Below are 13,629 nucleotides of genomic sequence, written 5' to 3'. Positions count from 1 at the left end.
CCCCTTCACCTTTTTGCTGCCTCTTCACAGCTGCCCGCTTTCCCTCATTTTGAGGCACAAAGCTTGATGAGTGGGTATTCGGAGCTGGGAAAAGAAAAACAAGAATCAATCCACTCGCCACGCTGGGAAGATGCCTCCCTTTTCCTTCAGAGACACCTTCAGCAAGGAGGCATCCCATAATTAGCAGCTTCCCCTTTCACACTGACTTGCTAGAAGTGGTTCCTCTAATCTACACATTCAAGGACCAGACAACGTTCCCAAGTATCCGTGTCCCAGATTTACGCTCAGCCTTTTAGCTCCAGCCTGCTTCTTTATTCTAAATAACCGATGCTCTCCCGTCACCGGCGCAGCCTGCGATCGCTTTTCATGTTCGCGACGAGCAAGATGAAGCTCCAGCGTCGCGGCGCTTTTGTCTCAATTAGATGGCCTTGCCTGCCACTTCCCAACCAAAGAAAACCTCCTTGATAAAAGATGGGGGGGGAAATAACGTGTTTGCTTTCAAGTTCTCTCCATTTCCTCGTTGAAAACTCCTCTACTTACAGTGGGGAGAGAGGGAGGGGCAATCCGGATGAAACAACACCTCGGTGTTTCAGAGTAAATGCCCTATAAATGTACTGGGATTCGACACCGACATCAAAGGCTTTTCATTCTCATTCTAAATACGAGAACAACTGGATTTAGTACCTGTTTTGTTTTCCTTTCCCAATGTCTAATGATTTAATTTAAAGCCATTCACTTTGATGTCAGTTTTGTATTAAACTTCCACTCGAGGCAATTAGCTTCAGGAAAGCACAAACCGTTTGATTCTGTCTTTCACTCGATGCAAGCCAAATGCACGAAGGGCTCGGGGAAGACTTGGAAGGCTCACGGAAATCGCTGCTTTAGCTCCAGACCAGGCCCGCAATGCCACGCTGCTGAAGCTTTACAGTAGCACAGCTTTAATCCAGACCTACCCACTGCGATGTCCCATTATGAACATGAGTGGGTTTCCTTTTTTTAGACAATCTGTAGAATTTTCAGTCTTCCCAAAAGACCTCCTTGCAATTTCAGCCCTGATTCTGATCAGCTGGACTCCCGCTGGGCAACAGCAGCTGGTTCTGCTGAGAGAAACATCTTGTTAACGGGGACAGGAGCTACAGAACTACAGAGATGAACCAGGTAGAAAGAAAAAAATAAAAAGCAGAAGCTGGGAGAGCCAGGAAAGATGAGAGCAAGCCCTCCCTCGGCTCGGTTCCAGCTTCCTCCGACCCTGCTGAGCAGCTCCCTTGAAGTCCCGCTCTCCCAGGTACTGGCTGCCTCCCAGCCTGTGACACATCTCCGAAGGGGAAACACCTGACGGACACTAATCCTGGGTGCATTTAACCGGGATTCTCCCCAGCAGATCCCAGCCTTCCTGGGTGCTGACAAGGTTATTTTTCAGGAGGACTGAACAAATGGTATGGGTAAGTTTCTGCACTTTCAGCAGCAGGGACACATTTCTGGTTCCACGGGAGGCGCAGCCGTGAACTTGAGCTCCTCAGGGATCTAGAAACTTTTACATTCCTTCCTGTAAGCAGGTGGCAAAACAGCAAAAAACCAACCGCCTTATATCATCTCTGGATGCATTTTAGAGAAGACTAATACCTGCACCTTCCCCACAGCAGCTGAGGACAGTCAAACAAGGCAGCTTTCCAGGGAGCCAAGTGGAAAAGACAAGAGAAAGAGACCCAGAACGCAGGGAGTCTTCGATGTTGCAGACAGAGTGGGAGGCTGCCGAAAATAGCCAGGAACAGACACGCGGCCGGGTCACAAAGACAAAAGGCAGGCAGATTTCGTAGGGAGCAGCCCCAAAAGAAGACTCAGTAAAGATTCTTTCAATATACAAAACCTTCTATGGATTTTAGACTTAACTAGAAGAAAAATCTGAGGAAAGGATCTGCCCCGAGGTCCTCAGAGAGCTGGTACAGAGGAATTACTCTCGGATTAAACATAAAATAAAGAGGCCTGTTTTACCCTGCTGCTCTGAGTTCTCCCAATTTCACGGGTTACCTTGCCCTCCTTTGCATTCTGCTAAAACCCAGCATTCAATATTCAAAGCTCTTCTGGCCTTTTCAGACAGTATATTTTAAAGGCAGCAGCACAAGCGAGAGGCTTCCCCCGTCCAAGGTTCCACCAACAGAAGATATTATTAAAAGGTGCAGAAATCTCCACGTTGGTGTCGCTGATGTTCTCCAAGCAGGTTAGGGTTTGCCTGGCTGTTTTCACACTTCTGGCAGTTCCTCCTCACACTTTCTTTTTTTAAAAGCCGTAGAAAAATCTCCAATACAAAGGATTTCTCTGAAGTCTGCACCATCTTGTGATTTATTTATTTGATACTTTCTCTGGTCTGCGTACTACCCTCTTCTCATTGTTCCAGTGCTTCATTTTTCAAATATTTTCTTAAATTGATTTGCCCACCAGACAGGAAAAGCGATTCCCCCCCATCCCAAGCCCTACTATGAGAACATCACAACCAAAACTATGCACAGACTAATCAGTGCACTCAAAACCAAACAAAGATAATGAGGAAGCCCAATCTATAAACAAACACAAATCCTACAGGATTAGGAGGTCTAGGAATTAAAGATCACACGCCTTCAAAAAGCCTTTCCCTTCTAACTCAGGATACCGCTTTCCCATCTCTTCAAGTCTCATGTGAAAACAGATTCTTCCTCTCTTCGCTTTCCACCATCTCTAAAGAATGTGTAAGCCTGGACAGCCACCAGACGTCAGTTAGAGGATTAAAACTGGCCGGCAGGAGAAGATGGCTATTAAATGTACTTATTTACAGTGGATGCAGAAGTATTCTGGGGCCTTAAAGGCTACTCAACCAAACCTTGCAACTTATTCCACCCACCCCAGCACAGCTAAGCTGGTGGGACTCTCCATTTTATACACTACCCAATGGAATTTAAAACAAAAAGCGCAGAAAAACCAGCCCTGTCTGCTTGCGGGCTGTAAGCAGCAGGTACGTTTTAACTACTACAAATTCAGGAGCCATAGGACATCAGTTGAGGATCTGCGTTAAAACCTTACGTTCAGAATTTACCTACTTTTTTTTAAAACTGCTGGATTTCATTCGCAGGTTGCTGTCACTGATTCCCATCCCCACAGTTCTTGGTTACTGCTTAACTGCAGGAGCAAGAGGAATTTATTCTCTCCCTTACCATTTGCCAGCAGTGCATTAAGGGCTACAGTGACTGAATGCATTAGACACAGAACATGTCGATGTCTGGTTTGATCAGAAGCACAGAGAGGCTCTGAGCTTTGACGTGAGTACCCCAGGAATGCTGTCACCCTCATTTTTGTCCGTCTCAAGGATCCACATCCACGGAAGGATTCATCTCCCCCAGATTTCCATGGCCAAGAAGCACTCTCACTGCCTGAGGTGGTCTTGGATCTCTGCTAACCAAGACCATTTCTGAGCAGAGCTTTGAGGAAAGAAAACCACGCCCTCACTAAATTAGGGCAGCTGATGAAGCAGTGCTCAGAGAGGGAAGGAGAAATCAGGGAGAGCTCCCCCGAAGCCCCTTGTCTGTGGCACAGACTTTTCAGTGGGATACTTTCACTCACTTTCAATGGGATACAGCACTCACTCCACACCTTCCAAGCCCAGCTGTCACCATGTCTCCCCAAGACAGGTATTATTTCCCCCCTAAGCAATCGCACTGGAGCGAGACTAGGAGATTTGCCTTGAACTCTGCGTTAAGATCCAGTTTATACAAGTTTCAGACCCGCACTTTACCACCTCAATCTCCATTTGCATCAGTGCTTCTGTTACTACCAGCCACCTACGCTGCAGTCCTGCATCCTTTACAGCTTTCAAGTGGATACAATTTGTACCAAAGACGTAACACACCGTACAGCTGCAAACTGGATAATGTTCTCATCATCAAGTGTCGCTTGTTTTCACGTCTTAATTTGCATGCAACAGCCCGGAGTGAACCTCTGGTAGCGTTAAGGGATCTCAATTAAACAGGAACAATTTAGTTTAGCTAATCAACTCTATTGTCACGGCGAGCAGAAAGCTGAGCCACGTGTACTGCTCTGGACTGGTCTGGAAGGGAACCTCTACTAGCACAGGTTAGGCAGCGAGATCCTGAAGAACGAGCACACGGAGGTTTTTTGTCACGAGGCTGCAGAGAAAGTGCAAGACATGACCCTGCAGCAAGCAACTGCTACCTCAACAGTTTTTCTTTTTGCTTACAGATGATTCACCAGCAAGGCTGGAGCCGACGAGCGTTAAGTGGCAATGGATGTAATTGTTCAAGACAGAAGAGTACGTTTCAAATATAGAAGTGGGGAAAGCAGATGGAATTTCCTATGATTCATGGATGTGGGGGTTCGGCATCACAAGAAATCTGCAGGGAAGAGCTTCGTGGTTATAGTCATAATTAAGTTTCACAGGCGGTTTTGACCCACGGTGTCAAGTACTTGAGAAAATGACAGATTGTGGCGGTAGCTCGGTGAACAGACGGGGAGACTTGGCAGAACGGGGAGACATGGCAATTTCAGGGGGAAGAATTCCAACACGCAACAGGAGTAGCTTGCAGGGAGGAATATATACACATGTGAAAAGCAGTTTTAGATACCGCTGACTTTCTTTTAAGGGGTTCTCATGGTTACAAAGAAGAACTCAGGTGAATATATTCTTAATTTCAGAGCTAAGAAGTATTTGTTTGTAGTAGGCTGTCCTGAACGTCCCATCCCATCTCTTGGACTCTTATGATCGCGTCCTTTTGTTTACTAAGATGTTCCACCTTCCTCTGCTACTCTTTGTAAGCCTCTCCACAGCACCAGGGAGAGAAAAACCTCGTCAGTACAAAAGGTGCTGATTAATGCACTAAACAAGACTTAAAGGAACGCATCTGTTTAACTCCGCCTCAATTATTAGTTAAGGCAAACGACTGCTATATTAAAAAACTAATCACAGCTGTACATAAAGGGAAGCTTTTATAAAGACAAACATTTCCTCCAACCTTCAATGACTCCAGAACTGCTCTGCAAGCAAAAATCACAACGAACTCTACCCAACCCAGCCTACCTCAATCTGAAAGAGTTCCCCAGCACCTTCGCAGTCATTCGATGTAATTATGGGGGTATGGATGTGCACGTAGCCATTATCCTGGAAGAGACAGAACACGAAAAGTTAACCGGCTGAAAATATCAAGTATCGACTGCAAGGACGACATCAACCAGCACACATCACGACACAGCTATTAGCCCCCAACCAGGACATCCTAAGCAGCCTTTTAGGCAACTCCTGCCTTACATGGACAAAGACAGAGGACTAGCTAAATACTAGCATGATTTGCAAGTCCAAGTGTGCCTGATTATGTGTTTTTGCAGCTGTTCATCTCCACACCACTCCCCTTTCTTTTCACCTCCTCCACTATTATTTTATTGTGTGAGCGGTTTCAATCAAATTTGATCCCTGTGGCCTCAACGCTTCAGTTTCTCCCAGCTTTTTGGAAGTTGGTGGTTGAGCAGAAGACGCTGGGTTCTCCACTAAGAGAAATGTTTGGGTGTGTTAAATAACAGAGATCACATATTCCGTGGCAGAGACACCCTACAAACACCCAACCACTGTGAAAATGTCAGTCATACCTCACATTATCTTATATACCAAAGTTAAACAGGTTTTAAGAGACAGGGTATACCCTGGCTTGATCATTGTCTAGGTACCCAGAGAACAGGACATTCTTTAAGACAAGAGGGAATGGCCTCAAGTTGTGCCAGGGGAGGTTCGGGTTGGAAATGAGGGGACATTTCTTCTCAGAAAGAGCAGTCAGGCATTGGGACGGGTTGCCCAGGGAGGTGGTGGAGTCCCCGTCCCTGGGGGTGTTCAAGGCAAGGTTGGACGTGGTGCTTAGGGACATGGTTTGGTGGGTGACACTGGTGGTAGGGGGCTGGTTGGACCAGATGATCCTGGAGGGCTTTTCTAACCTTAACGATTCTAGGATTCTAATAGCCCATTCAGGAAGTGGTTTATAGATCCAACAGAGGCTCCTGAAGGCAGGCAGGCTGTAGGAAGAGCGAACCACTCCTTCTCTGAGATTCTCTGCAGAGCAGCAACAGGGTTTTAAAACAGCTGCAACGCAGTTTTCAGTGGATGGGAACATCAAGCAGACCTCAGACGTTCACATATTGCGAGTTAAGAGGCAAAAATGGGAGCAGAACTAGTCTCACTGATGAGATCTCTGGTGAAGCAGAGATCACACCTGTGCATGTCAAGGCAGACAAGACCCTTGAACTAACAGCTTCTGGCTGAGAACAGACAAACTTGGTTTCTCTCGTATCGCTTTAATGTCTAGCGCGAGGGAACCCCTTTAAAAATCAGGGTGTGACAGCATTACCATGACACAGGCAATTATGTAGCATAACCCATTGTCTGCTCACAGAAAACACCAAAAAAGAAAGATAAAAATCAACGTTTCTAGAAGCTCATGTTCTGATTTTATCAGAATAATACAAATTCAGGGAGGGTAGCTTTAGCCTCCCAACGCAAAGCGCAGGTTCTCTGCTATCAGCCCACACAAGCTCCAAAACCTGCTGGGCACAGGTCCTCCCACCCCGACACGAGATTTCAGGATACTGCCCGCGTTTTTTACAGCAACCACTACCACTGCACACAAGATGCGCGATTCACATTCCCTTCCAAAGCAGGTAAGGGTTCTTCTGCGTGAGCCGCACAGGTCAGACAACTGCTGTCTAAGATGGGGAGTTCACAAAAAAGCTCCTGCATCATTCCCCTTATTAAAGCTCCTAGAATACTCCAGATCACATCGTTTGCCCTAAGAAACCTGGAAATTAGTTAACATGCAAAAGCAGAGATTATCATTCACACTGGAACCATTTCGCGCTGCCCATGAACAACGTTCCTACCCCACAAGGAACGCAAGACTCGGAGGAAGATTTAAAGATGACATTTTAGGCTTCCACATCCAAACCAAAGGCATTTAGCATTAGTCATTCACTGCTGGCTGTAAACTATTAGGCTTAAAAAAAAAAAAAAGCTTTTAAAGTTACAGACAGCTTAGATTAGTTTTGAATTAAAAAGAAAAGAAAAACATTTATTTTCTTTCACCATTAAACTCTTTACAGCTCTGCACAGTGAAAACTCTGGTTATATTTTTTAGATATCACACTCGCTGACAACGTCAAGTTTGAGATTGCAGCACTTTTGGGATGATGTAGGTGGCAATTTAAAAAAAAGACTCATTTCTGATGGAAGGAAAGCAAACAAGCCCCAGACATTCCTGGTGCTAGAACAGTCATGACATAAGCATTTAGCGAATAGCAGGTCTGGGACCAAACCTTCCTTATCTCTTAAAAAATAACTTCACCATAGCTGCCGCTGCTAAAATGATGATGCTTTATATTTTGCAGTAGTTCCCTTCTCATGAGCATTTTAAACAGGAAGATGTCAGTCTGAGATGGAATCAACGCGGAGAAGTAATGCCTGTCAGAATACAATGTTTTCTTGAATCTCAGCTGGCTTCCTCCTCCCAGTTTGAAGTTACAAACTTTGGGAGGTATTGCCATCTAGTGGCTCGACACCAGCAGACTCCCAGCAGCCAGGTTCTGGATTTTCAGCTGGCGCAATGCTGGAACTAACAGCAGCTTCACCTGACACTGCACTTCTGTTAGCTTCTTAGAACACAATCTTTTAAATACCACACGATTTTATACAGACAAGTCTCGGAGCAAGCGAGATTTTTTTTTTTGCCACTACAAGCAAAAAATGAGCGTATTCAGGATCAGAAATTCAATCTCAACAATTCCAACCCGTTCTTTGGGCTGTATTAATTACTACATATTAATTTTGTAGCAGGAATGCTCTGCGTATGATTCTACTACAACTAAACCCAGTTCAGTTCAAGTAAAACATATTTATTTCAATGAACAGCTTTAAAAAGAAAGGGCTTGGGCGTACTGGAAAACTTTCTGCCTTATTTTCTCTACTCATGCAGAGAATCCCATGGTCCCTGTCTAGCATCTAGAGTCAGAATTAACTCACTGCCCCCTGCTGCCACCGCCTGTACAAAGCCTACAGCCTGCCTGCAGCTTCAGGGTGTCAGCACGTCCATAAACACAGCTGCATCCCATCCACCAGCCTGAAATGCATCAAAAAACAGGAGCCTCTTAATCTCAGCTAACAACACCCATGCAGACTTGTAGGACAGTAATGAAAAGGTAAGAGTTGAGAGGAGTAACACGAAGATCTGAGTCAGTTCGTCTGAAGGCTTCCCGCATCACACAGATTTCCACGTGGGAGGCGGCTTCTGTCCAAGGTCACCGCTGAGGGCCAGTGAAAGGACTCCGTGTTACGGTGTGTTCTGCAGACCACACACGCTCACAGACAATTATATTGCAGCTTAATGAAAGGGATAAAAAAAATATTTCAGGAAGTGGGTGGAAAGACAGTAACAAGGCCACAGATGTGCTAACTTCACCATAAGGAACAGCCCGGCCAAGGTGTCAGCCAGGCCCAGCCCTGAAGAGAAAACCACTACGCCCAAAATCCATTCCCTGCAGTCAACCCATCACGCTCCCTTCCTCTTAACGTGCCTCTGTGAAGCCCAAGCAGGAGTGTTTTTACACAAAAAGCTCAGCAGAGAAGGGATCTACCTGGAAGAAGGAGTGGATCGCTGCGGTGGCTTCGCTGCGGATTCTCAAGAGGGCGCCGAGCGCGTTACTCCTGCATCGTAAGTGAGGGAACTGGCGGACATACTCCAGCGGGTGCCTCTCCTTCGCTTTCAGGGGGAACGACTAAAAGCAGCAAGGAAAGAAAAACAAGAGGGTGAGAGCTTGGAATCAATGCGGTTTTATTGCTGTGCCTATCTCTGAGTAGTAAAACTCAACTGTCATTACAAAGCAGAAAGAAATAAACGCTTTTCTCTGGCTCTTCTAGTTATTTTGTGAGGTTCTATTCTTACAATTTTTGAACAGAAGAGAAGAGAGTAGCACTCTGAAACGCTCCATCTTTTGGATGTTGGGCCCCCTTCAAAGCCAACTGCTCACCTCACTACTGCAACAGCGGGCTGTTTCCAAACGTGCTTGGGGCAAATTCCCCTGCCCGCACAATCTGGAGGGTTTAACCAGTCCCTCTGCTTCCCGGATTTACAGCCAGGCCAGACCGACCAGGCAAACCACCGAGCACAGGTAACTGCTGCAGGCTGGAAGCAGTGCACGCACTCAGCTGCCAACATCTGCACCTGTTTCCATGTGGGAACTGCCCCAAAATAGAGCATTCGCAGTGTTCCTATCAATTTTTTTCTCTTTTGATATACCCTGCATCCAGCGCTGACAAATCAAAGCCTGCAGGAGCATTCAGACTCAAAGAAAATCCAGTCTGAAGCATGCTCTGCTGGATACCGGGGCCTTTTGATATTTATTCCCCAAGCGACCCTGCCAGCTGGATTGCCTGCTGCGGTGACATACCAAAGCGTCACAAGGTCCCACCACACGAATGCTTTCAGCTTTCAGCTCCACGTTTTGCATCTTGTGAGGGCTTTTGACCAGCTTCCCTCGTACTTCCACCGCGCTTCCAAAAGTGAGGTCTCTAAGAAACCAAGAACAACAGCAATGAACTAGGTGTTGGTACAAAGTCAACTCCAATCAGCAGAGACTGCTGTTAAATTAGGTGGCCCACTTGAGATTGAGCACTATGGCTGCGGTACCTCTTGTAACTGATGAGAAGTTATCAAACGAAATCAAACGTGAGTGTTGGAAAAGCGAGGGGAAGAAAGGCTTTTATAAGAAGGAGTTATTGGGGGGGTCAAGTCAGGCTCGTAGGAAAAAAAAATCAAGTGATAAACAGAAGGTTCCTGGATCACCTGGAACCCTGAACCCTCTCCCAAAGAAGAACTGAGAGTAACGAACAAAATTCAGCCGGAAAACAAGTGCGTTATTCTATTATCTTGTGATAATAGATTAATAATAATATATATTACATAATAATTATATTACCTCGTGCTAATAGAATAGGCACACCTACCTAGGAGGTATGTTGACCCAGCCATCCCTCAAATTACCATGGTAGGAGCAAGGGCACTCTGCAGAAAGCTGAGGGACAGCCATCCCTGGCTACACTGTGTGATTCCCAAGAAGGTCCACCAGCATTTCAGAACGCCCATGCTACTACAGCTATTAAAATTAATCCAAATTAATCTCACAGGACAAGCAGCTGAACTACAAGGCCTCAGGTAAGCGGAGATGGAGTAACCGGACCCTCTCCATCCTAAAAACGTCCCCAGAGACCCCAAACTGCAGCAGTGCCTCTCCTGTGGGCAGGTGGGAGCTGCTCCTCTGGTGAGTCCCTGGCACCGCGAGGCCTGAGCGGACCTCTCCGAGCGCTGACCACCACGGATGTTTCTCCAGGTGTCCCAAACCCACCAACCTGCTGTCCATGCTGGGGTCAGCAACCACCTGGAGGCTTTCCAGAGAGCTCCCATCATTGATATGCAGGAACAAAACCTCCTTCTGGGAGCGGACGGAGCGGACCCAGCCCTACAGGTGAAAAAGAAGACGAAGCTGGTTATTTCTTTTTATAAAGAAATTTATATATTTTTTTATTTCTTATTATAAGATCGACCCGTGTCTCAGTGGAGCTGAGAATACCAAAACTGACAAAGAATCTTGAAGACGGAAAGCATTTTAGCAATGTACATATCAATGTACGTTAGTTATCTCCTTTCAGAACTCTTTTATTGCAACGGTGCAGGAATGCAGAGTTTTACCTTAAAACACTTTAGGCTATCCTGACAATTTTAGTACCAAAGGGTTGCAAGGAAGGTTCCAACTGACAGTTCTTTTTGTATACATGCAACCATGGAATGGTTTGGGTTGGAAGGGACCTCAAAGCCCATCTAATTCCAATCCCCTGCATGGTCAGGGCCCCCCCCGGTCAGGGCCCCCTGCCCTCAGCCCAAAGAGGTAAGGAAGAGATTTTTCACCATGAGGGCGCTGAGGCCCTGGCCCAGGCTGCCCAGAGGAGCTGGGGGTGCCCCAGCCCTGGCAGTGCCCAAGGCTGGGCTGGGTGGGGCTGGGGGCAGCCTGGACTCAGGGGACATGTCCCTGACCATGGCAGGGGTGGAATTAGGTGGGCTTTAAGGTCCCTTCCAACCCAAACCACTCCGTGATCCTAAGAAATAACATTTCCCTTAAAAAGAATCTAAAATTTAGAGGCAAATACAAGCCACCAAGCAGAAGTCATAGCAAACACAACCCCTTCAGCAGCCCCCCAGCTCACGAGAGCTGAGACAAAGCTGAAAAACTATCCACGGGGAGGTTCCAGCTCATCTTGTGACAAGGCTACAGAGAACACCCAAGAACAGCGCCGCTTAAACAACCAAACGGGGCCCACTTGTCCCATCGGTTTTGTCTTTTCCTTAACTGTAAGGGCCCAAGAAGTTTCAAAGACTTCAGGCTGAGCACGTGCTTCGGGGATTTTATACAGACAAAACAGTTTGAATCCGTCCACGTGGACTGTCTAGACTGAACAAGCTGCAAGAATTAAACAGCATCAGAAGGAAAGCATTCTTCAAATTACGGAGTGACTACTGACCCAGATAAGGCAGGGCCACATTGAGAGCTAAACACTGGAGACATTCAAATCCAGATCATGACAGCAAAGACACTCAACGCACATTTAAAATCTGCCTTAGGTATTTCCACAGAACCTTACGACCTCGTGCACAGTAAATGCCTACTTAATTGGGGAGGGCAGGGAAGGCAACAGCATGCAAGAACCACGAAGACTTTAAGGCCATAAACCTTATGATCACCAAAATGTCAGCCTTTCTTCCAGCCTTACGATTTCAGCAGGCGTTTACCTGGGTGTCTGCTGCAGGTGTTCCACCCGGAGCAGTAACTAATTCAAGAAACAACCAGGCTTTACCTCAGGACTCCTATCTGGCACAGCATCCTCATATTCTTAGGGCTAAAGCAACAGGTGTTTAAAAGGTATTTCAGACAGTAACATGCCTCAAGCTGTTGTGCTTATCCTCTGTATTTCTGTAAATCCCCAAATATTATACTCATGTTTACTGTATAATGGCAAATATTTTTCTTAGTTTCTTCTCTTGCAAGTGCTCCGTAAGAAAACAAACAAAATCCCCGAACAAAGAAACATTCTTAATAGCTTCTTCCCACCTCATCAGGCAGCTCTGGGATTTGTTAAACACAGCAACGAGTCCTGCATCCTGCAACAGGAAAATATGAGCATACCCTCAGGCTTGTAACAGAGCCGCAGAGGCTGTGGCAGCCGTGTTCTGACCACTTCATACCCCATCAGAAGCACCATGGGCTGACAATCCCAATTCAGACCAGGCTGCAGTTTCCAGTAACTAAAACCTGGCCGTAATAAGGTTCATTTTAAGCTATGGCAGTTCCCCAATGCAGCTTAACGCTAAAGACATTTGTGCCAGCACAAGGGAAAAATAAGAAAGCAAAAAATAAAAAGGCAATATGGCCAATTTCAGCACCAGTTTATTCCAGCTTGCATTACTGACCAAACTTCAAAAGAAAAGCACCTATGCTGGCTGAGCTTTGTCCTACTCCGTTAGGCTACATCTAGGTGTGTGCAGGTTTTTGTGTCGGCACCCAGCCCTTTACAGCCTGATCCTCAAACACCTAAATTGCTTTACAAGGGGAACCATGCATCTACAACCACGGCTCTGTCGGGAACACCTGAAAATGAAGACAAGTGTTTGCTGAGGAGATGCAACAAGGTCTAAAAATGCTCAATACTGAAACTTTATCTCAGTCTACCTTGGTTCAGAGCCAGAGCTGGGCATGAACGTCAGGGATCCATTTATCATCAGCTCTACCTGATGCTGCTAAAAGCCCAGACGTGGAACAAGCCCTAAAGCAAAGCTTTAAGGAAAAGGCTGGACTCAGATTGTGGTTCCCCGTCCCAACCTGAGCGGACCCAAACTGACTGGAGAACGTTTTGATGCAGCCCCTCATGGGACGAGACTCTCTCAGCACCTTGCCCCGAGTACTTCAAGCACCTGATCTCCCAGCGGCCGAGAGAGCAGGGGCAGGCAGAGCTGGCGAGAGACCACACGGGAAATCAGACGCTTTTTGAGAAAAAAACACCACACAAAATAGCAACAAACCAGCTCGCCTCCCTTCCACACCGCCACACACCTGCACCTGCACCTCGCCCGCAGCTTCCCGGGCCCCCAGCGCCTGGCGGACCCGCAGCCGCGCCGCCGGTACCCGCTGCTCCCTGGGCAGGGAGGAGGACGAGGAGGAGGAGGAGGAGGAGGAAGAGGAGAAGATGGAGGAAGGGCAGCGGCGCAGGGCCCGCCACCCGCCCCGGGCCCCCAACATGGCCGCCCCCTGCGGGCCTCGTCCCTTCAGAGCTCCCTCCGCCTCACGTGACCGCCTCAGCCAATGGCCGCCGGAGGGCCGCGTCAGGGCGCCAATCAGAAGGGAGAGCGGCAGCACGGTCCGCCGAACGGGCGCAAAGGCTGCTGGGAAATGTAGTTTATGGTCATGGGCAGTGAGAGGAACAGGGGAGGCAGTATAGTGAAAAAAAACTCGTGGGTTGAGATAGGGACAGGGAGATCACTCACAGATTACCACCACAGGCAGAAATGA

General features: G+C 47.1%; 1 protein-coding gene across 5 annotated transcripts in view; it reads right to left on the bottom strand.

The window, feature by feature from the left end:
* NARS2 (asparaginyl-tRNA synthetase 2, mitochondrial) overlaps positions 1 to 13,400 on the bottom strand; it is a 50,894-nt gene extending 37,494 nt beyond the window's left edge. For 2 of the 5 annotated variants that reach the window (XM_066989966.1, XM_066989965.1), the window contains exons 1-5: positions 13,174 to 13,399; positions 10,421 to 10,530; positions 9,463 to 9,583; positions 8,650 to 8,790; positions 5,063 to 5,143 (exon numbers count right to left, since the gene is read on the bottom strand). In XM_066989966.1, the coding sequence (XP_066846067.1) occupies positions 5,063 to 5,143; positions 8,650 to 8,790; positions 9,463 to 9,583; positions 10,421 to 10,530; positions 13,174 to 13,359 (639 nt within the window). In that variant the 5' untranslated portion in view covers positions 13,360 to 13,399. Of the gene's footprint in view, positions 1 to 5,062; positions 5,144 to 8,649; positions 8,791 to 9,462; positions 9,584 to 10,420; positions 10,531 to 13,173 lie in introns of all 5 variants that reach the window. The other 3 variants (XM_048052847.2, XM_066989963.1, XM_066989964.1) reach the window with 2 other exon arrangements.
* Positions 13,401 to 13,629: the final 229 nt, after the last annotated feature.

The sequence above is a fragment of the Anser cygnoides genome, chromosome 1, assembly GCF_040182565.1.
Source record: "Anser cygnoides isolate HZ-2024a breed goose chromosome 1, Taihu_goose_T2T_genome, whole genome shotgun sequence".
Classification (NCBI taxonomy): Eukaryota; Metazoa; Chordata; class Aves; order Anseriformes; family Anatidae; genus Anser; species Anser cygnoides.
This window is presented reverse-complemented; position numbering and strand designations above follow the sequence as displayed.